The sequence below is a fragment of the Sturnus vulgaris genome, chromosome 1 (genome assembly GCF_052056855.1).
Source record: "Sturnus vulgaris isolate bStuVul1 chromosome 1, bStuVul1.hap1, whole genome shotgun sequence".
Classification (NCBI taxonomy): Eukaryota; Metazoa; Chordata; class Aves; order Passeriformes; family Sturnidae; genus Sturnus; species Sturnus vulgaris.
In genome coordinates this window covers 113,585,191-113,609,587 of record NC_142243.1, presented here as the reverse complement: position 1 = coordinate 113,609,587, position 24,397 = coordinate 113,585,191, and the positions used below count along the sequence as shown (strand labels likewise).

Below are 24,397 nucleotides of genomic sequence, written 5' to 3'. Positions count from 1 at the left end.
CAAGTATTTGCAAACGTACATTTGCACTTTTCATTCAAATGCATCCTGTTCCTAAATTTATGACACTGGATGAGTTCCACGTGAATGCTGGAAAATGGCCATGGGCTTTATAATCTGGACAATGTGGGATTCTGGCAAAAACACCCAGACATACATGCAGCAAGCCTACACTGTAGATACAGGTGGTTTTTGCTTCGGTTTGGTTTTTTGGTTTGGTTTTTTTTTTTCTGTGTCACAGGTCACTTTGACTGTCAGATGACAACAAATTAAAAGTGAAAAAGAGGAAATTCTTAAAACCTGTTTCCTCTGCATCTGTTTTAATGCTGGGAAGCAATGCGAAACCAGACTTTATTTCTGTACTTCACGGGGGAAGCGTCATGGGGGTTGTGAAAGTTCCCCGCTTCCTCCCCGGTGATGAAACTTCTAGAAAAAAAAAAAAAGTGTATATTTGCATGATCCCATCCGGCGGGCTCGGGACAGCGGCTGGCGCGGCGCTGAGGAGGCTCCGGGCCCGCTCCCGCCCCGCCCCGGCGCGGCCCGGCCCGGCCGGCACTCGGCGCCCGCCATGGCGGGGCTGGGGCCGGGGCCGGGCGGCGCGGCCGAGCTGCGGCCGCTGCTGGTGAAAATCGTGATGGCCGGAGAGTCCTGCGTGGGGAAGACCTCCATCGTGCGCAGGTACACGGAGCCCGGCTCGCCTCCCGACGGCTCTCCCGCCACTTCGTATATGGCCACGATCGGTGAGTGCCCGCCCGCCCGGTGCGCCTCGGCCCGCCTCGCTGCCGCCCCTCGCCTTCCCTGCCCCGGTGCCCGCGGCTCACACACGGCCGGACCGGCGCTGTCAGAGCGGCACTGCCGGGCTGGGAGTGTCAAACCTCCTGTGTGTGCAGCCGCTTCCAGCACCTTAAACCTTTGCCGGGTGTCAGGACACCTGTCACACTGGCTCCAGCAAAGTGCTGTCTTCTTACACTGTCCTTGCTGTTCGCCTGGGCATCGGGAACCTACACCTGGTGTAAACTTGTGAAATCTTGTTTCCCACGGTTTCTTATTGCCCACTGGGGCCCTGCTGCTGTACAGCGGTGCAGGTGCAGAGAATGCAGTACAGAGCCCCAGATCAGCCAGGTTGGAAATGACCTCTGAGATCTAAGTCCGACCTGTGGCCAAACACTGCCATGTCAGATAGACCAGTAACTGAGTGCCTTGTCCAGTCTTAACACCTCCAGGGTGACTCCACCACCTCCTTGGCAGCCTTGGCAGCCCATGCCAATGTATAATCGGGCTTCCTGGGAAGAAATTCTTTCTAATGTCCAACCTAAACCTTCCCTGGCACAGCTTGAGGCTAATTTCTCTTGTCATGTCACTTGTTGCCTGAGAGAAGAGGCCGATCGTCACCTGGCTACAGCCTGCTTTCAGGTACCGACCTCAAAGAGTTGTCAGATGTCAGTAAAACGCCCAGTTCATCAATATTTTGGACTACAAAGGTCTTTAACTTTATAATTTTAATGGTATAAAGCTGTCTTCTACTGTAGTTAGCGGTGTGCATGATGATTAAAGCAGAGCTGCTGCTATGATGGAAATAATTAACCCTGCCAGACCATGTCAATTAGCACCACAGGTTGCAGCTGGTGAGTGATGGGGAGCTCCCACTGCCTTGGCTCTCCCAGGCCCACAGTGCCATGGGGGAATGGCAGGATGACTGTCCACACACTGAAAACCTTGTCTCCAGCATGAGAATGTGCTTTGTGAGTACAGTGGTTTGATTTGCTGTGGACAATCTCAGAAATTCTCATTGCGAAATTTTCGTTTTTAAGAGTTTGTGTGTAAAAATATTTTCTCTTTGATTTGATTTTGAATAGAAAACTAAATGATGCCAGGAAATTGTGTATTCCTGCATTTGGAATATGCATGGCTCATTTGCACATCTTTCAGTCTGGGAGAAGTTGGCATAACGGAATGAAATACCACAGTAGCTGTGGCAGTAGTTGGTCCAGAGAATACTTAATGTATACAAGATGACTTGACCTGCCCACATAAGAATGGCAGAACTCTAACTACTTTTTATTTTCTTGCCCTTTCTTACAAAGCATTTTCTGAAACCAGCACGAATGAAGAGGGAAGAACATGATGAACAGTAAAGTCAGGAAATTGATCCTAATAATAGGCAAGTTGTTAGGCTTAGCAAGACAGCCCAAAGAATGACTATAAAAATAAATAATAACTTGTTGATGTGCTTTACATTGAGATTCCTGACCATGAGATTATTATTTTGAGACACAATTTCTTTTACTCCTGATTCAGTCCACTGCAGACTCAGAAAACTTATATTTCCCAAGTTGTGACTTGAACTATTTCAAGGAATAGTGAAGATCATAGTTTTTGTGACAGTTTATGGACTAAGATTAATCTCTTAAGTTTCATTAGTGACACCTATTACTGAGATATTTAAAATTTTTTTAAAGAAATGCTTATCTGAAATATAAGTGAACAATCCAAACATGGTATTTGTTAGCTGTATGTGTTTTTAAAGTTATTTGTGAAATACTGTGTTCCATTTAATTCCAGTTTATCAGGTCTTTTAGAGGTTGGACTTTGAAAACAAATGGGATTATAAGTGGTGTCTTCCAAAAGAGTAATGTTGGAAGTGAAGGTTCCTCCTTCACGGAGACAGCAGCAATGGAGAGGATGCCCTAGAGGTTGTGGCTCCTAGTGATTTAAAGGAAGAAGACACCTAGTGTTTTCTCAGTTTGTGATGTCTTCTTCCTCTCTGTTGATACCATCAGAACAAATAACTGTTTTTATCTGGATGCCTGTTTCATACCATCTCAGTCAAATGACCCGTTTCTGTTGTGCAGCCTATTAAATGCTGATCTGCTGTCAGGCGATTTTTCACCTTAACTATCTAATTGAAACGGTGATTTGAGTAGAGGGAAAATTATCCCGACTGTGCAGTCTTGCAACTTCCTGAGTTCCCTGACAAAATCATGTGCCATCACCTTCCTTGGTGAGAGAGGATCATAGGCACAGAAGTTGAAAGATTGTTAAAAGTCTCATTTCTATGTCATGAATCACAGATTTTTTGTTACTAGGAGAAATCCTAGTGTTTTTGTGGGGGGAAAAAAACAGACAAACATTTTGTAGTAGGCTCCAGTAGTAGTGAACTTTCATAAAATTATGTATTTTATGAGAAAATGCAAAAATAACATCCACAGTAAATTTTCATTTAAAACTTTTAATGAAGCACTTAAACACTCAAGGCTGGGTGCCCTTCCTCCTCTTCAATTACATAGTTTGGATAAATTATAAGCAGTTACAGTTTTCTAATTAAACTTATATGCATCATAAGGTGGATGCATTGTATTATGAATAGATTATAAAGAATAAATGTTTTTGTTTAAACAATGGTATTACGTATAAAGTCATAGAGAAGGTTTATGAACAAAAAACCCTCCCTGTATACCAATGAATAGCATTGTGATCTCACAGGCTGTGAAGTTATTTTACTGTACTATGGTTGCTGTGGCCCTTCAGCACATGTCTTTTCTGTGAGAAACATTTCTTCAGAGCTGTGAGTCCTCCCAAATCTGTCATAGTTGAAAGTGGTACAACTTCAACATTAGGATTAAAAAGTCTATGTAGATTCCCTGATACTTACTTCAGAAGGGAATAAGGTAATAAAATGAACCACGTTGAAGGATAAGTGTGCCCTGTCTTAAGAACACCAGTAGCAATCCACGTCTTATTTTTTTTTAACAAAACTGGATTTTTTTGTCAGTCTTGTTTTCCAAAAAAACCATCTTATCCGGTGAGTTGCTTTTCTCAGCAAACCAGGAATTATCAGAACTTGTGACTGCTCAGATATCTCTCTGCTTCAGACATTTCTTGACATGTTCAGAAAAGAATCTGATGCAAGTAACGCACCAGCATTAGGAGGGGTTAAGTATGGGTTAGGACTAAGTGGAAACTCAACCCACCACGTCTCACTGGGCACCTGCCCAGTTTGGGCACAGGAACTGCTGGGAACTGCTGGGAACTGCTTCCCTGTTTCTGGACTTGAAGATGCTGTATGACAGGCAGTGGGCTGGGTAGAGCATGAACACGCTTTCAGTGTTGTGTCCTGCTAAGCTACTCAAACTTGCATTTTCTCTGGATAGACATATGTTTTTGAGCATTATCTATCAGGAACCCATCAGCACTGTTTGGGTGAAAACTATGCTGTAATTTTCCAGACCTGCTGCAAAAGACCTCTTTTTGAAGAGGACTTCTGCAGATAGCCAGAGGGAGGGAAAAGAGAGGCATTTCACAGCTGAATTACCCTGTGGCTTACTATTTTTATGCTTTTTAGACTTAATTGTCCTTAAGGTGCCTCAGTTCTAATATGGACATTATTTACTATTTTAAATATAAAGAAAATAAATTTTCATGGCTATTAAAGTTGGAAATAACAACCAAAATTTGAACTTGGACCCAGCATCCCCCTTCTTGGTTTTATTTGACAGCTTTAAAGAAGCAAGTACATGGTGTTGCATTCCAATAACATTTATCTCAAGAGCTGTAATCAATGCTTGCTTTGTTATGTTGATCATGTTGTATACCAGGTAGGCCTAAAAGCATCTGAAATCTGTGAGCTGTCTTTGGCATTGTGTATCTCATTTTTCTTTTCTGTCTTTCCAATTTGCTAAGTTTGCTGGAAATTTCATATAAAGACATGAACAATTCATGCATGCAGAACATATTGACTTCTGTTTTTCACTAACATTCATTGACCTTTTAGGTCAATAAATTTTGAAGTTGACTTAAGAAGTCAATATGCCTGATTTTAATTTAGATTAAGTTTTAGTCTGATTCAGCACTCTGCTTCCCTTTATACAAATGATTTTTTTTTAAAGAAAGCTTATAGCAATTTATTATTAAAATGTATATCAACTAAGAACTTTTCCCTATAGTTCTGGGAATCCTAGTCTGGAAAATAATTTCTTTCTGTGTTCCCAATGCACATTTGTAAGTGATGTTCCAGCCTCCCAGTGTATACTCTGTCCCTCTACACTGCTCCAATATCAATTGTAAAAAATCGTACAGATAATTAAACAAAACCATGTGAATTTTTGGAGCAAATGTTTTCCATCACATTGGAATTTAACCTTACATGAGCAAATTTTCTTAAATTACATTTTCTCCTGACATTATTAATTCCATCAAGGAAGCTTTGTGTAATATTAATTACAGATACCAATTATATTATTTCATCTTTCCTTTTCATTGAAGCTTCAATGAAAATTCATCAAGTGAAGGACATGATTATCATAATAATTTTTAAAATCCACCTCAACTCCCTTACCACATACACACAAAAAAAATATTAATAGCGTTGGAAGTGGATGTGAGTGCATGCATGTGAGTGTACTTGTCAATATTTTGTGCACAATACATCTGTCAGTACAAAGGAAAGGAACATTTCCTCTGCATTTTTGGTTTACTGCCAGGGGTGCTTTCCTTTTATAAAGTAATTGGCTTGCACATTTTACGGATATCAGTACAGTGGTATTAATTTAAAATCTTTGTGATTTTTCAGTCTGTCTGGTTCTTTGAAATGACATTACTACTGGTGAAAAGACACTGTCATTTTAAGTAGCTATAGTTTGATCCTCGGGAATTTTGCTCATACAGTATGGGCAAATGCTACCTTATTTTCATTTACTATAATAGACCAAAAGAGCCTGATTGTTTTTCAGTGGGGGAAAAAAGCAATCATGGAAATTATCAAATGGTATTTCAAACTTGAGCAATGAAGTAATAGGGGGAGCAATGCTTTACTCTGCAAAAATATGTCACTCTAAGATAGCAGCTGATAGCTGGCAGATTCTAATTTTAGAACTGGAACTTCAACAGCTCATAAATCTAGATATCATCTAACACATCTGGAGTACTAATTTGACAGTTTAATAAAGGAAAACACTATAAATCATAAGGAAAATATCTTTGAGAAAGGATCTGTATTGTATGTAGAGACAACAATTCTGCATTGATTTTAAGTGTTAATACTTGCTTTTAGCATTGGCTTTCTGGATATGATTTAGGCTGTAGAGTCAGTCCTCTTCATTTTGAATTAAATCCCATGTATGTTTGCATTTAATGGATACAGCCAATTCCTATTTCAGCTTGTGTAACCCTAGATTTTTTTTTTTAGGCATTTAGAAGTAAGGACAGAAAAATTTTGTTGCACATGTGACAGCTTTGTAAGCATTTGTATCTTCCCATTCATAGCTGCCGTGCTCTTGAAAATCACCACTGTATTTGCACAATGTACTGTTGTGCATAGGCCAGGAAACTGCTGTCACATCCCTTGCCAATCCATGGTAATACTTCTAGTTTCAGGGTATCTTCACCTTTGCTTTGACCTGTCCCTTCTTTGCTTGGTATTGGCATTGCTTTGTATTGTATTTGTGCAATATATTGACACTGAGCAGTGAATAATTTCCTTTTACAGCTTCCATTTTAAATGTATATGGTTGGCTAGTTATTCTGTTTATGGTATTGTTCCTTTTCACTTTCTGTTTGAAATTGCGTGGTAACTAGAGCTGAGAAGCAATCTTCAAAGGGAATCCATGTTATGATGAGATTTTCCTTTTTTTTTTTCTTCTAGGCATTGATTTTAAAGTAAAGCCAGTTATGTTTAATGACACAAGAGTGAAACTTCAAATATGGTAAGTTTTAATTAGTATCACAACAGAAAGCCAACTAAATTGCATTAGGACATGAAAAAATCTCCTCTACTTTTAATTGTGTGTCTTCATAATGTGCAGGTGCTCCTACTAGATAATTTTAGGATTTGAATTTACCATAGGAGAGTATGTTTTTTGCAGCAACAAATGTAAATTAAAAAGAGGGTTGTCACTGGGTTGCGTTAGCAATAAAACTTGCAGCATACAAACAAGTGCAGATCTATGATCCGTATGAAATATATTTAATTGTATAGGAACATTGAGAAAAGTGACAAAGCAAGGTGTTACATTTCATTACCCATCAAATGTTTCTTCAAAAGGGTCATCAAGAGAAATGACTTTTGATAAGATGAATCTTTGGGAATGAACACTATTTTTTGCTTTGGAAGTTTTTCTAAAGATTATGTAGGGGTTCTGACACCTGGTTCTCCAGGCATCTAGTACTGAAGATTATCTCTATTTACCAGTATTTAACTTGTCAAGGAGTAACTCTGTATATGAATTATCTGACTGGTAATGGATCTGCAGTTATTCCATCTCAGGCAATAATGCAAAAATACTGGAGGGTTGTTTATAGCTTTCTTATGGCATAACTCATAGAATATGCTGAGTTGGAAGGGACCCATCAGGATCATTGAGTCTGACTTCTGGCCTTGCACAGGACACCAAGAATCATGCCATGGGCCTGAGAGCATTGTCCAAACACTTCCTGAACCCTGTCAGGCTCAATGCTGTGACCACTTCCCTGAGGAGCCTGTTCCAGTGCCCAACCACCCTGTGGATGAAGAACCTTTTCCTGATAGCCAGACTACCTGCCCCTGACTCAGCTTCAGGCCATGCCCTCAAGCCCTGTCACTGGTCATGAGAGTGAAGAGATCAGTGTCTGCCCCTCTGCTTTCCCTTGTGAAGAAGTTGTAGACTACAATGAGATCTCCCTTCAGTCTCCTTCAGGCTGAACAAACCAAGTGACCTCAGCCACTCATTGTATGGCTTTCCCTATTCTCATGGCTCTTCTTTGAATGCTCTCTAATAGCTTAATGCCTTTTTTATATTGTGGCGCCCAAAACTGCCCCCAGTGCTCGAGGTGAGGCTACTCCAATGCAAAGCAGAGTGGGACAGTCCCCTCCCTTGCCCAGCTGTGATGCTGTGCCTGATGCTTCCCAGGACAGAGTTGTTTGTTTCCTCAAAGTTTGGCATTACTTCTAAGAATCGCTCTGTCCGTGTTATTTTATGGCTTTTTCCCAAAACCTGTCTTCCATCTAAACTAGGTGGCTGCTGGTTGTATCACACTTTACAAAGGGGTTGTCAGAATATGGGGATGTCATCTGACATCTGATTTTTTTTATCACCTGAGTTATTTATATAAAGAAGGAATGGTGGGCTTGACATTATTCTCAGATTTCAGCCACTGGCTTGGCTTCCCTAGTAGGGCTGTATAATTAAGAATAAATTTCCAGTGTATTTCTTTTATTGCTATATCTGGCACCCAGATTTTCTCCCGTCTGTGTTTTTTCTTGTTCCTTTTGTGTTAGAGTACATAATTTCAAATTTGGACAATACTCCTTAAAGTAATCTTTCTTGGGGATTCTGCAGTCTGATCATCTCTTTTTTGTTTGTTTGTGTGTGTGATTTGTTATAATTTCCTTCAGGGATACTGCTGGCCAGGAACGGTTCCATACACTTAGTACCAGCTATTTCCGTGGTGCACAAGGCTTTGTTCTTGTATATGACGTGACAAATCTGAAGAGTTTCCAAAGTATAACAGTCTGGATGAACGACATATACGAGGTAAATATATCTGTCAGTGGTTGATCACTTAATGAAGGTAATTAATGTGTTATTTTAAATGACTGCATGAGATGTATTCTTGTTCCTAGATGTTTCTAAACAGAATTTCTTGCCTTTAACTCAGCATACAGTATGATAATAGAATTACTGTCATCTGAAACTGGAATATGGTTTATATTTAGACAAGCCCATGATGATGGAGGAATGTTTTCTGAAGTACTTCTAAAATATAGCTTCCAATCCCTCTTTGTGCATGCTCAGTTATGGTGCTCTTGTCACTGGTGTGGCTATGCATAGATCAGTCTGCATGAGCTCATCCTGGGATTTTAATTAGATTCCATATCAAAATTCTGTAGCACAACCAGTGATTTCCCTTTCCTAATTTCATTACTTCAGTGTAGTTACCTCATCTCAAGATCAAAGGAATTAAATATCTTCTTTGTCCTTGCTGGATTTTCCTTGAGAGGATGGTTTCAAGAGGGAGGAAGTGGGGTGGGAAGCTGTTTGGTTAGCTCAGCTGCTCGTGGTGCTGCAGCCAGAAATACGTTCCTTCATGTGACATAGGAAGTGATTCAACAGCACATGGCTGCCAGATGGGGTATGTGTTCCCACTGGAGCTTGTCAGAGTCCTCTGTGCTTCACTCTGACTTCCTAATGTGGTAGAAAACTTACACAGCAAAAGAAGTTGAGTAGTTTTTCTGACAGTTTTTCTGCTCTATCTGTGAGTTTGAGAGGCTTATGGAAAGGTCTGACACTTACTGGAGCTGGAGGAAGGTAAACAGGTATGAGTAGGAAGGCCATAAGAAAAATAGCAGGAAACAATGTGAAGCAAGGGAGGGGTGGGCAAGCCCTTAGACACAAGATCATTCAGCTGACCGTAACCCTGTATTCCAAGTCTTTTTTGGTAGGTCTCTCTTGATGTGTTCTCTATTAGATAGAGGCAAAGCAGTTTTAGAATAGAATAGTTCAGCTGTAAGGGACCTTCAGCCATCACCTAGTCCAGCTGCCCAACCACTTAAGTGCTGATGCAAAGTTAAATTATGTTACTAAGAGCGTTGTCCAGATGCCTCTTAATTTGACTTGGGGAATTGACTGTCTCCCTAGGAAGCCTGATCCAGTGTTTGACTACCAGCTCAGTAGAGAAATGCTTCCCAATGTCCGGTCTGAATATCCCTGGCACAACTTTGAGCCATTCCCGTGTGTCCTGTCTCTTGATACCAGGGAAAAATAGATCAGTATCATTCTCTCTGCTTTCCCTCCTGAGGAGGCTTTAGGGAGCAGTGATGCTGCCCCTCAGCAGTAGCATAGCAGTTTGTAGTTAGTATGCTTGTGAAAGTTAGTGTAAAATACAAGCAAGGTAGTGCTCTCCATTGATCAAAATCAAGTAAAGTTTCAGGCAGGTTTTTAAATACTCTTGTGATTTGGTGGGGATGGATGGGAGAGTTCATCTTGGGAAAGTGGGCTTGAAATAAAACCATTAAATGCATTATTTTCTCTCTTCACAGCTTCAGTATACAGCTGAATTAATGATCATATATCCAATAATATCACACATGATCATATATCCAGTAATATAAACGTGGGATATCTTATATCCTTAGGAAAACATTACATTCTCATTATCTCATTTTTTAAAAAACATTACTCTGGTGACCTAGTACATCATTGTTCTTGACCTTAGAGGCGTCTTAAAAGTCAGTGGCAACAGAGCTTAACTTCAGTAATGTGTTACAAAAGAGATTCGATGACACAATATTCTTACTGGCTTGTCTGCTCACACTGTAAACTAACACATCTGTTTTATTATTTTGTTAAGAAAAGCATGTGCCTTTCTTCTGTTGGCCAAACAAAAGTCACAGCTAGATATGCCAGTGGTTGTACAGTTTCATGATTAACAAAGATTTAGCTCAGTAAACAGTATGATAGCAGGTTTACTGTTACCTGAAACTGAAAATGTAGATTATCTGCGTATATCCATATCTGTCTGTCTATCTATCTATCTATCTATCAACATAAAATATTGCTCTTGTTTCACGCTGGCTCCAAAGGGGTCATTTCATCCTGTCATCTTCAGTTAGGTCAACAGGGTGATTGATTCAGTGGGCTACAGTGCACAGCCATAAACAGCAAGAAGGTATCAGGGCTCTATGGCTAGGGTGGAGGGAAGGATGGCACTAGTTCTTGTGGCCACTATACAGGTTAGATCTTCTTTAGTCAATCAGAAAATGACCTCTGCACAAGCCTGCTCTCCGTTGGTGACATTTTGAAGGCTTTTGTGTCAATGTACTCAAGGTATTAATACTTAGACCGTGTAATCTTAACCCCTGAAGGTACTTTCGTTAGTTTAAAGTTTAAAAAATGGAAAAATACTCAATCTAAAACAATTTCTAGGAATGTAAATTGCATGATTGATTGTACCAATCTCAAAACTAGCAATTAGTGTTGTAATAGAGCTAGATAGTAATAAAAAATTTAATTTAGTCCTAGTGGGATATCAATTTCTGAAGTGTCTTGGTGAAAATATATGGGGCCGTTCATTGCAAAAGAAATGTTTTTAAGCAATAACTGTTAAAACACAGGGCATTTCATGAAAATTAATTACTTCCTGGAGGTCGGTGACATTCCTTGCATTTGCTTTGGTCTGTGAATGCAAACCAGTATTTAATTCCCTACAAACGCCCAGAATCAAAGTGACTGTTGCTACAGCGCCATTTAAAATATGCAAGCACAGAAAAAATAAGTACGTTTTAAAAAGGGAAACAGAGAGAATACAGGCTTCACTAAATACCAGACTAATAGGTGTAAATTTTGCACCTTAACCTTAACAAATAAGATTTTTTGAGGCAATTCAGTTATTACATTATGCTCTCGTTTTTGGTTCTTTGCACATAAGGATTTTAACCAGAAAGTTTTTAAAAAATCTGTTCAGTGTGCTAAGCCATTTTTGCAGCAGTTGAAAATAACAATCCAAGCAATTTAGCATTCTTAAAAACTCCCATTGATTTTATAAAAACTGGCCAGTCAGTGCAATTACAATCAGATTACCAGTAATGTTCTCATTATATTTCAGTTAGTTTAAGTGTGGAATGCAGCAGCTTCACTATTAAAAATGAATTATTGTCCAAGGAAGTACAAGACACAATATGCTGCCATATCTGTATTGCTGTAAAATTTGAATTCAGAACTAGAGGAAACTAAGTAACATGGCTGTACTTTTTAAAAGCTTACTAGAAAAATATACTCACTCACAGATTAATATCTTAGGATATCATTGGCAAGTCCAATACAGGGATATTGGATTTGAAATGCATTCATTAGGAGCATGATAATTGCAGGAAGATAACTTTAGAACCTGAAACCATTTTTTATTTGTAGGATTGCCAGTTATGTCAAATTTATTATGGTGTTCCTCCAGCTGACATGGCTTTTAGCTACTGTATGCATCTGTTTTGAAAGGCTGATGCCATTTGGCCTTTGAAAATTAAATAAATACAAGCAGCTGTGTACCAAATCCATTTGCAGAAAACAGGTTTTTTCAGGGATGATTTGAACAAGATTCCAACTAACATTGGCAAAAGGTTCATAACAATAGAGTGGTTCAAATGCTCAAATAGGTGCCCAGAGAGGATCACTTAAAGGAGGCACTTAAAACTCCATTCAACAGGGCCTTGAGCAACCTGACCTGATTTTGAAGTTGGCCCATCTTTGAGCAGGGGACTAAACCCACTGACTTCCAGAAGTCCTTGCCAAGCTAAATCACTCCATTCATTATTCATACATGGTGTCTGGATCTCCAAAAATTATTGATGTAGATGGTAGGTCTTAATTTACTTCTGAATACCTTGGACTGGTTTTAATTGTGCTAGTCTCCTGGTGTGGCCATGAAAGTGGTAATACCAGCTCCTAACAATTATCTCTGTGCTGGAAATTGTCTGCCATCACAGAATTTTCTGCATGGAGAAGATAATTTTCTGTTCTTGTGCAAGTCTTGGTGACAGTAGTTTAGTGTTTTTACATTAACCTTCTATTTGTCCTACCTGAAGAAGTGACCCCTCAACCAGGATATAAACTGTATGAATTGTTGAATTGCTGCCATTTCTGCATAGTGCCTATTTTTGGTTTGGTTCCTCTGGTGCGTTTGGGAGACTAGACTGTCTTTTACTATTTCTGCATCACACTTAAATAAAAGCAGCACAGCAAAATGCTTTGCAAATGTAAATTAGTTTTACTTGAAACTCTTCTGGATTTTTCTTCCTCAGATGGGAAAGCTTGATGTCAAAAGATAGAATTGTTCCAATTCATAGATAGGTTTGTCACTGTGGCTCTGATTAGAACTTAAAATTCTTGTTCTTGTCATTTTATTAAATTGGTTTGTCTGTAGTCCTAGGTTGGTTTTGGGATAAATTGGTTTATATGTACTGCATTCTAAATTTGCTAGTAGACAAATAAATTTTATCATTCATTTATTTCCACTGAAGTCCTGGAAACCAAGCATTTGTAACTGAGGTCATATAGTGCACTTAGAAAAATATGTGGAAAGAGACATGCTTGGCAATCCTAATGTAAACGCTGCCCATGTGATAGTTTCAAAGAGACCCTGAGGTCTGTTTCTAACAAATTGTTCTTCAGTATTACAAAGGATAGGTTTCTACTGTCACTGTCTAATGAATAAAAAGAAGAAACTTCTGGCCTTCTCCAGCTCTGCCTTCATCTTGATGTTTGACCATGTACATCTTCAAATGTGGAAAAACTATATTAATGCTACATTTCTTTCTCAAATACAGACTATTTAAGAATCTCATAGAGTATCCAGCAGGTATGGGCTCAGTTTTACTGTTTGGACCTACTAATGAACTTCTGTTGCCTTTTCAAACTGTAGTTAATGAGTATCAATGTAACACAACCCTTCACAGCTACACCCTGGAGGTGTGGAGAAGGGACAAGGTGGTTTTCTGGAAGATGTATCCCTGGATAGATAGCTTTGTACGAGGAGTCTAGGTGAACTCATGAATCACCATGGTCGGTTTGCTGTAAGGGAGATTGGGATCATTCTTGGTAGGTCTGTGTTCACCATTTAAGAAGGTGAAGGGATAGTTTCTTCCAATAACCTGTAAGTACAAATATGGTGTAGTTTTCTTACAGAAAAGGTATCTGCTACTTTTCACACTCACATAAATTCACAGGACTTCTGGAAAATAAAAGCTAGTATAAAAAAGACCTAACATTTGAAAAAACCCCACCCAAACAAATTACATACAAAAGAGATGAGCAAGATATTTGTACTTTTGCATTTTCGATTTCTGTTAATATCCTCACAGGTGGTGTATCTCCCTGGCTGGGTGGACATTAAGCAGTGGGCATGGGTGGGTGGCCCCTATCAGTAGTGTGCTACAGAGACTGTGCTACTATCATGTGTCCAGTGTTCAGAGTCCAGAATGTGGCACCACCGAGCTCTGCTGCTGCTCCCTCCTGTGGCCACTGCTCAGAGCAGCCTGGCTCCTGCCACATCCAGCTGCCTGGGAACTCAGTGGAAGAAAATCCCTTCTGCCAAAACCGGGTGGCTCCAAGCTGTGCCAAACACTTGAGAAAACTTGGTCAGTCTCAGTAAATCTCTTGGCTCCAGTTTCTTCAGAGAAATACAATGATAATGTTTTCCTTTTCAAAATAAAATAGCATAGGTATTCTCCAGGTTCAGATTATATTTGCTTTAACCTTCAGTAAAATGTAAAAAAATGAAATGTTAAAGCCCAAAGAAAAACTGAGAGAGTAAACCAAAAATTCACATTTTTAAGATACCAGGGCAAAACTTTATCTGGAAAAAAATTCTTTTTTCCTTGATGAAATTAATGAAATTTTAAATTAATTTTATTTATGTTTTATATTTTATTGTTATCTATTTATATCTATCTACTTGTATATTTTTTATATTTATAATATTTTATATATTATATTTATATACTTTGGTGGAGGATCCAGACAAAGTGAAAATACATTAATACATTATATTGATGTAGAAATAGTAGTTATTTGCAGAAGTAAATTTTTCGTGATTGGTAGTACTAATAAATACTTGCTGAAAGACCTGGTATGTCAAACCTGGTTTAAATTTTGTTATTTTTTGAAGCTGTTTAGAAAGAACATTCCTACTGCAAAAATTTGTGCTGTTTATACAGAAATTAAGTTACAGAGTTAATTCAGTGGGTCTGTGCATTCAGTATGCAATTATTTTCCTCTAACCTTTAACTGCAGAGTAAAGGTAAATGTCACTCATAAAACCTTCATCAACTTTCAGTCTTCTTCTGAATTAAAAGTTGATTATATAATTGTCTATTTACCCTATTTTGGGACTGATGTATCTGATTTTGTGTAGGAGAGCCACTGATCTTAATGAGTGAAGCTTCAGTGCATTCTTAAACAGCCAGCATTTTGGTCTATTGATCCAGGTTAGATTAATTCATTATTTTAGGCCTGTACTTCATATTCTTATGAAGTTTACTTCATTTTAAGAAACTGTGGGTATGAAATAAGTCTAGATTACTCTAAGAGGAGAATGGATTTTAAAAAACAGAAATAGTGTTCCTTAATATTAAACTGTACCTACTGATGAACAATTCTTTAAATTGTTGTAAAAGTAGAAATAGACTAAAAATAGTGTTCTCTCATCCTTTAATGAATAGAGGTTTTTCTCTGTATGGTTGTGATGGATTTTGTCTTATGGCAAAGGTACAAAAGTTACAGATTTTACACAGACAGAGATTTCATCAAAGTCTCTGTAGAGAGACCTGCAGCCTGAGACCAAGCTTTTTGAGTCATCAGGAGAGCTGTGAGAGCATGTACCTCCACAATAAAAGCCATGGCATCAGACTACATTAGCTTCAATTGTTTGTAGATTGAGACCCTCAGTGTTGTCCTCCATTTAAGCACCAAAGGTGGTTTTAACTATTAGGATTTTCACACCGAATGTCAGTTTTCAAATTCACATGCTGTTGCAGAACTATTCCCTTTCTTTGTCATTATTCCAGTCATGTAGAGTTACAATGACTTATCTTAAAATAACACTGACGTATAAAACCCAGTGCATTTCACAGTCATCATGCATGTGAGTGGATTAGAGGAACAGAGAAGGAGACAAGGTCAAAAAGGTAAATTTTTCTTCCTTCTGAAATCAATGAGGTTTTTAAATTTTACTTCATTAAAAATCTATTGCCTTCTTCCTAGTGTCTTGGAATAATCAGACTTTTATGTTGAGTTTGAACACTTTGAAAGTAATTTTATTGTCTGTGTGCAAAAGTGAAGCACAGAGAGGTGCTCTTTCAGGTGCAGCAAATTCCTTCCCTTTTACTTGTGAGTGCTGGATGTAGACCAGAGTCATATGCTAATCTACGAATCTATTACTTTTAGGAGAGCAGTGTCTTGTGAATTCAGGGCATTTCCAGTCACTTTAAAGCCTCAAGATGGAGCATTCATCAGAAGATGGTGCCCATGCACCATATACTTTATATCTTACAAAAGGGGTTGGAAATTATACGTGGCACTTCTAAGTAGTTTTTTTCTGCTCTTTGCATTCTTGCTGTTTTCCTCCAAATCCCAGTAACTGGTGGGAAATATTTGCACATATGAAGGTCATGACAGAATTTAGCCTTTACTTTCAAGGAGATGGAGTGCTGAAGGTTAGTGTGAGCTGAAGGTGAAGAGCTTTTGTTGTTTGCTTTTTTCTTACTTGACACTTATTAATGCTGGTTCTCTTTTAGAAAGCAGGTGATGAAGTGGACGTAATACTGTTGGGCAACAAGTGTGATAAGGAGTCAGAACGGGTAGTTCCAAAACAGAAAGGAGAAAAGGTATCTTTGGTACTTTCCTTGGGTCCTCCTGAGTTTCTTTGTACATGACTGAGCTGTTTAAGTGAAAATGGTAAAAAGCTCCTGAATTCCAAACATTTTTTTAGGACTAGAAGAACTGCTCTAGAAGAACAGTTGTGGAGTTCTGGAGTGTTAGAAATACATTAATTAATTCCTAGCTGATCTCTTTAAAATACTGATTTTACTTTTAAAGGTTAAAATGAACTTTAAAAATTTTAGGTGCCACAACAGAAATCTTATATAGACTGCATTTTCAAAGTACTCTTGTAATGTGGAATATTAAAATTCTGCACAACATTTCTGATACCACCCATCAGTGATATTTTTGCTACAGTCTGACTAAAGAACTATTCTGATAGCCTGTGCAAAGTGATCTGCATTGTCTTTGAATAGCCTTAAATAAGACTGGACAGATACTGAACATGCAGCTCCCCAAAACTGTATATGTGATGTATAGTTGAGACTACAGTAGAGTTTCTAGCTGCTGACCGTGGGTGGGGGAAGAACTTACTAAGTGGGGACTGCTATTCTAAAGGGAATGGCAAATGTCTCTCAGTGAGAGCCAGTGAGGGAACTCAGAAGCCATGCTATGACAGAAGAAATCAGGATAATAATTTAAGTCTTGAAGGAGAGTGTGTCCGATATACCAGTAAATTTTGCTACTGCAAACGGTATGCATCAGTTCTCTAGAACTTGGAATTAGCCCTCCTGTTAATGCTTTCAGGCATGGTGAGTCAAGCAGGATGTCTCATGCTCAAAGAAAAACACAGTGATAGCTTCTTGCCAATTATATAATCTCAGATTAGAGAACTTTAAAAAAAATAACATCACCTTTTGGACAACATTACTCTCCTCAGAGTTCATAGTTCACATGCTTTCAGTGTTAATGTGCCATATCTGTATACAAGGAATAAGGTTGCTGAAAAATACATGTTGTAGTCTCACAAAGGATGCACTGTCAGAAGCCTAGAGAGTCACTGGGTGCATGTGCACCAGAGGGCAGTAGTAGGGTTTGGCTTAGGGTATTAACCATGACGTTTTCTGACTTCTGGGTTCTTAACCATGCAACCAAAATTCATCTTAATGTACTATTTTTTCTAAAAAGCAAATCATTACCTCCTCCCAGTGAGTCTGCCTTCTAGATTTCCCCTGTGTTTTGAGGCAAGGCAACTCTTCTGTTACACTATTTCTTCTTTTAGTAAGTGCTAAAGGATCTAACTGAATGTGCTGGAGAAAGATCCTTTTAGCAGAGAGAGAGAAGCAGTAATTGTTTTCTCACTCTAAAGAAGAAAATATCCTTATTAAGAGGGGAAAACAGTTTGATTCTAACTTTGACAAATAATAATATTTCATATTATCCTAATAGTATGAGCTTTAAGTGTTTTTATGTTCAGTCTCTTGCACAGAAGAACTCCAGATTCCCTGGGAATATCGTCTATATTGGCATTTCTGTAAAAATCTGTTATAACTGAGTGGCTGTTGTATATATTTTCATTTCAATTTAATTCTGAGAAATTTTTTGTTGTTTCTTTCTGTACAGAATAATGTAATAATTATTTTTGTACAAACTTATGTAATTGTGATCACTCAAAAATTGAGAGATTTAATTTTAGCCCTATGAAGTATAATTTTCTTGTATTAATTGTTTCTTATTCACTTTGATAAAAGTTTTAACTCAACCTTCTTGGGCTCCTCTGTTCACCCTCCAATATCATTATCTGTTTCATTGAAAGATAAAAATGTTGAAGGTTATATGACTTGGTAGAATGTGGCTGTTTTTCTCCTATCAAATCCTTCTAACAGAAAAAGCCAAGTAAAATCTTGTTGTTTTTTTTTTGCTTTTGCTGTCTTCATATCTGAAGCTGATTTATAGTTTCAAAGCTGATTTTTCACATGTAATGGAATTCTGCACAGTTTTGTTATGTTTCAGACATACCTCTATGATTCAGCACTAAGAAATCGTACCAACACTTTGGTAGGAAGTAGTATTAGCATTACTTGTTTTATTGTTGTCGGTAAGATACAAGCTTATTTCACACAAGTTCTTCAAACTGTTATCAAGGATATTATAAAATACAGTACACTGTAATATTTTCTCACTACCATAATTTCTACAGATTTGTTAATGTATTTAGGTAATTTGGTTTTGGATCTATTCGAGATGCTCCCAAAGAAAAAAATAAAGTTGTTATTTGAATATACCTTACTATTGTCTTTAGGAGAAGGAGTAGCCAAATACGTGTTTATACTTTCAACTGCTTTACCACTGAGCCAGTGGGGGTTTTTCGACTGAGCTACATTTTTAGAGGACTTGCCACAGAATTTAGAAGTATGCAGGGTAAAGTGAAAAAAAAATACATTAATCTTCTTTGACCAATATTGTGCCCATACAAAGAAAATGAGGGTGCACTGATAGATGTAGTAGGCAATGTAGTAACAGAAAAGAGAAGTACTCAAGGTTTTTTTGTTTGATTTGATTTGTCTTTTCTTTCATCTTCACAAATAGAGCTTGTTCCCAGGCCTCTGCAGGTACTGGCATAGTTTGGGAAGGAGCAGGTTAGCCAGCAGCAGGAAAGCTTTGGATTAGAAATTGCTTGAAAAAGTTGGATGTGCCCATAGACATGATGAAGTTTGTCCAATTGTGCTGAAAGAGCTGGTCATTGTCATTTGAGCCACTGTCAGTCAACTCTGAAAAATCCTGGTGGTTGGGAGAGATCCCTTTTGACTAGAAAGATGCCAGCATGCTGTATATCTTTTAAAAAAGGCAAGGAAGAAGGTTCAGGGAACTATAGGCAGGCAGCCTTGCCTCAGTGACATTGTTCGTCATCTTTGTTGGTCATCTGGCTGATGATAGAAGGACATTTGTATATGACATTGAGATTAAGGGGTATGACTGGCACACCACATAGGAGAACACCAATTCTGTGGGACCTTGATAAACTTGGGAACTGGGCCAGCAGAAACATCATGAAGTTCATGAAGTGCAAAGATTTGCACCTGTGATGGAATAATCCAAGGCATGAGTCACTGCCCTGCACCAGAAGATTGATGAGTTACAATGAACACCAGCTTGAATCTAAGTCAGCAGTGTTCCCTCATGGCTTTAAAGGTGCTGGGCTACATTAGGAGGGTAATGGATGGTAGATCTTGGGAGATTATTACCCCGCTTTCTTGTCCTGGCAAGGCCACGTGGAATATTGTGTCCAGCTTTGGCTCTCCCATTTCAATAAGGGTATTGAGAAACTGCAGCTGGTGCAGCAGACAGGTTTAAAGGTGATTGGGGTCTAGTACTGGTTTTCCATGAGGAGAAGGAGCTGGATAAAGAGCAGGCTAAGGAGCAGTTACTGGTCTACAGCAACTGAAGTGGCTCTAAAGGAATGACAGAAATAGGCTCTCCTGAGTAGAGACAGACAATATATAGCATGGTAGCAGACAGAAGTCCTGGTTTGAGAGGTTCAAGTTGGAGTTGAGGAGAACCAGTTGCACTAGAAGGTTGATGTAGCCATGAAAGAGAGTCCCATAAAGGCTATGGAATCTCCATCACTGGTGGATTTCAAGACTTGTAGGCAAAGACACAGCTGACCCAATATTGCATGGGCAGTAGGCTCATTTAAGTGGGGTTGTCTTTCAAAATTATTTCTGTGATTCCACAATTGAAAGGCTTGGTTTGTATTCATCAAAATTTGTACATAGGTAACCTCTAGGAACCTGTTACATAATACAAAGGAAAAGGGCTATTTAATAGTAGTTTCTGTATTCTTTATAAACAGCAAACCAGTTCTCTCTAGTTTATTAGTCCAATATTCTTTTATTGCTTGTATTTTTCTTTATGAACCCTTATGCATCTTTTTTTTTTGTACTGGCAATAGTTGAATGATCTTAACTTTCTGTAACAAGTTGCTGCAGTACCAAAAACAGTTCACAGCAGCTCACACTGAGTTTCAGAATTCCTTATGAAGCTATGAAATAGTTGCTGTCTATGAATCAGTTAGATCTCATCTTAATTTTCAGAATTACATTTTCTTGTAGCGTTTTGGAAAGGAAACCATTTTGCTTACTTTTTCTTTTACCTTTAGTGTAATCTTTATTATATTTTGATTAAAACTTTGAAGTCTGATTATTGTATATGTATTGTGCTGGGGTTCTCTTCTTCATGCCAACAATATTCTAAGCTATCTGTAACAGAAATACACTGGAAATAAGACAACAGGAGTAAATTAAATAAAACCAATAACGTAAAGTCTATGCTGCCCTTCTAAGTGTTTTCTCTCTTGGCCTTTTACCATAATATCTTTTTCCATGCATATGTTTTCTTTGGTTGCCTGCTATCTCTGTGCTTCTCTCTATCTAGCATAAAGGAACATCTCTTTTTTATATTTCATCATGCCACTTTTTTCAACAGTTTTGTCATGTTTTTATCTGCAGGCACTCCATGAGTTTCCTCTAGATAATTGCTTAGGAGACAGTTTTCCAAATAAATCAAAACACTGAGAATAGACCCACTGGAGTTTATTCTTGTTATTTACAAATAAGGATTGGTTAAAAAACCTGTGTTGAAAACATAAAAGATTTAAGAAGAATGTTTTAAGAAGTACCTGAAATTTATAAACTGAGGATGAAAATACAGTACATTACTGAGCAGTCATGTACTTAATTAGTGTTTTTGTAGCATGTTAGCAGTGAGAACATCTCCATATTGCTTGATGCTGGAATTAGGAACTGGTTTTTTTCCTGAAAAATGTTCATTCCATTACCTACATTTGTTTTTCAGCTTGCTTGGGAATATGGAATGCCATTTTTTGAGACCAGTGCTAAAGAAAATGTGAACATTGAGCACGCATTTTCAGTCTTGATTAAGGAAATCCTGGAAAAGGTAGGTTTCTTTTCTAAGGAGAAAGAAAATGGGAGATTTTTCTTGACAGATTGGGTGAATAAGGTTGTAACTACAGAATACTATAAGCAAAGCACAGACGATGCTGTTTTGCATTATGGAGTTAGTATTTGGGGGTGATCCTGTAGCTGCAGGCATACAGAGGAGGAATATGAGAAAGAAAAATCATGGGAGAAGTGAAAAACAGAAGAGGTGAGCAGGTACAGTACATTTCAGAGAGAAAGTGAAAATTCAGGAAGTATGTGTTTGTGGCTTTATTTCCCATACTTTTCTTTAAGAGAGTGGTTAACAGCTCCAGAGTAGCTCCACTTCTGTGCTAGGAAGATTCCTTTTTCCTCTAGGTTTCTGCAGAGTATGCACACAGTGAAGATGCTGCATGATGATGGAATTAGTGGAGCTTTTATGTTCAGCAATCAAATGTTTTATCCAAGGTTCATAGCTGTTTGTTTAGCTGATTTACACTAGTGCTTTTGAAGTTATCAGGGCCTAAAGATTTGAGTTAATTAGTGGTAGAATCAATATTGTAGCTGTCAGAGTCAGCATCTCTAACTTGAGTGTGTTGGCATAAAGGTCCTTATTCCTCAGAGTTGCAATTTTTTTGTAGGACTGAATTATTGTTCATTAGCTCTGAAAATGTTTTGCATTGCAATTTATTTTTAGGCAGTAGAATATTATTTTAGACATTAATAGATGTTCTTCATGCAATGTATTATCACTGCCATTCATCACCAATATTAGTTATACAAAACTAACCTTCCACTCCGAATACTCTTAAAGTCATAATAAAGATAAATGAGCAAAATTACTGACAAAGTCACAAGTAGCAGTGTTTTGATTAGGTAGCCATAGAGGATGGTCAGAATAATAGCTCAGGGTTGAACTGCTTTTAAATCGGGGTCCTGTCATACTACATAGCAACACAAGCTGTAGTTGGTTATTTTGAAGGAGAAAAAAAAATGCAAAAAAATCTTTTGGTTACTTTAACATGAAAGTGAAGTTCAGCAACTGAACAGTCAAATATTGTTTAGAACAGGAGGATAATGGCAGGTCCTAGAATTACTGAGCTTACTGGAAAAAAGTCTCAAGATAACTCTGATTTTGTTGTAAATGAAAAAGACATTGTCTACTGTAAATAGAGAATATATTGTTAGTATGAAACATGAAAACTACAATAGCTATGATCATAACTGCTGCAAAGACAAATATGTGCAAAGTGAGCATTTCTGCAGAGTGTATTTGGGTGATATCTAAGAGAATTCTCTACACCTGCAGAAATGATGTTTGAGTACCTTTCACATTAAGATTGCCTACACTTATTTTATATAAGTGAAACTTCAGTATTCCTGCTCACCTTAATTGAAATTCATGGTTTGTAGTGTGGACATGGCAAAAAAATTCAGACCACGTTGAACATGTTATACTACTGCTTGGTTTTAATTAGAACTATTTTGAACAGTTGTATGCTCTGCATGTATGTGTGTTTGGAAAATGTGCCCATGAGAATTTGTCATATTTGTCTGTAGTAATGTTTCACCTTAGCTAAAAATATTTGGAATCGTGATGAGGCATCATGTACCATTACTTTGGTGTATAACTTTGCCATTTTTAGTAGAATGCATTTTTTGATTTAAGCAAGAACCCTTTTAGCCCAACTGGTTTTACCATTGGCCTGATAAGAAAGAGTTTGATGGACAAAAAAAGAAAAGATCTACCATACAGTTTCATAATGGTTTTCAGGTTCGACAAAATAATTTGCCTGTTCACAAAACTGTGAAATCTGAATGTAGTACTTGAATTTTAACTTCCTCTAACTGATGAAATTTTGGAGAATGGAAAATGCAGTAGCAAGTGTGACTAGTAGCTGTGAAAATTGACATGATAGATGCCAGTCTGAGATAATTTCAGTCATACATCCATTTGGTAGTGGTGAAATACATATTTGCTGATTTTAAAAAGGAGATACAGCTTTGCACAGTGTGTTGGCCCAAGACACCTATGCCTGGGCATATCAGGCCTTTCCTGCCCTCTGCAATGGACTGTCTGTTCCAGACTGATGAGATGCTTCAGTGGAAGCACGTCATTGCTTTCCCAGTCCCACAGAAGAAAGGAATTCCCTAGAACAGTCTATTATGACCATGCTTTTGGGAAGTGCATGAAGCTTGTTCAGAGGTAAGATAAATAAGCAGGTCAAGCTGGCAGGCAGTAGACCAATCTCAGATGCATTTCTGTAGACTGTAATAATCTGAGGAAATCTAGGACTTTTTATGTACATTCTTGCTTGCCATCTATTGTGGACATGTCCTTAGTAATTTAATTTACTCAAAACACTCCTGTAGATTGGGGAAGATTGATGTCCAGAGTTACAGAGTTCATACAGAAGTGCTAAGCTTCTTGATTCTTTCAAAATTTGGAACAACTTGTGGTTCAGTGGTGGATTGGGGAAAAAAACCATATTAGAAAGTTTCATGTTAAAGACATTTAAACAACACAAAATAAAAAAGGGCAGGTGTTTCAGTGTATTGTCACTATTTTGTTTGGCGTTTTCCCATCTCTTCTGTTGCAGTTTGTCTTCTAGTGGGCTTAAGGGAGAGAGAAGACTTCTGTATCCCCGTGATCTGGATAACTAAAGTGCTGCTTGACCTTTCAGATACTTTCCATCTCAGCCATTCTATGCTGGGTCTCAGTCCTGCAGCTCTGATTTACAGTCTCATTAAAACCATCAGATGTTTTTTTGACAGCTTACATTGGTGACAGCAAAGGAGTCATGCCACATTTCCGAGAATTCGCAATTGTCAAACCAGTCAGTTAATAATAACTGAATGCAGTACTTGAGTTTTAACTTCCTCTGACTGCTGAGCTTTTGGAGAAGAGCAATAGTTACTGATTTGATTGTATTTGAAAGGCTGCAGTGGAAATAAATGTTAATGGCATAGAATATTCCAGGAGTTTGCTTAGACATGTTGAAAAATAACAGTATTTTATTTATTCATAATTCTCATGGATCTCAGATATGCCTAAACCTGTTCGTTAATAGATGACAGCTGTTCTTTGACAATGCTTCTGGTTGCCAGTGAACTTGTGAGTCAGTCCTCTAAAAACAACCAAAACCAAAAAAATACCACCCAGAATGCAGTTAGCATTTT

At 38.1% G+C, this 24,397-nt stretch overlaps 1 protein-coding gene across 2 annotated transcripts in view; it reads left to right on the top strand.

The window, feature by feature from the left end:
* Positions 1 to 526: 526 nt before the first annotated feature.
* The window catches only part of LOC106851948 (ras-related protein Rab-10-like), a 30,206-nt gene continuing 6,335 nt past the window's right edge, over positions 527 to 24,397 (top strand). Inside the window, exons 1-5 of one of the 2 annotated variants that reach the window (XM_014874306.2) lie at positions 527 to 737; positions 6,638 to 6,698; positions 8,366 to 8,504; positions 16,256 to 16,345; positions 21,135 to 21,236. In XM_014874306.2, coding sequence (XP_014729792.1) covers positions 566 to 737; positions 6,638 to 6,698; positions 8,366 to 8,504; positions 16,256 to 16,345; positions 21,135 to 21,236 — 564 coding nt within the window. In that variant the 5' untranslated portion in view covers positions 527 to 565. The remainder of the gene's footprint in view (positions 738 to 6,637; positions 6,699 to 8,365; positions 8,505 to 16,255; positions 16,346 to 21,134; positions 21,237 to 24,397) is intronic. The other variant, XM_088174462.1, reaches the window with a different exon arrangement.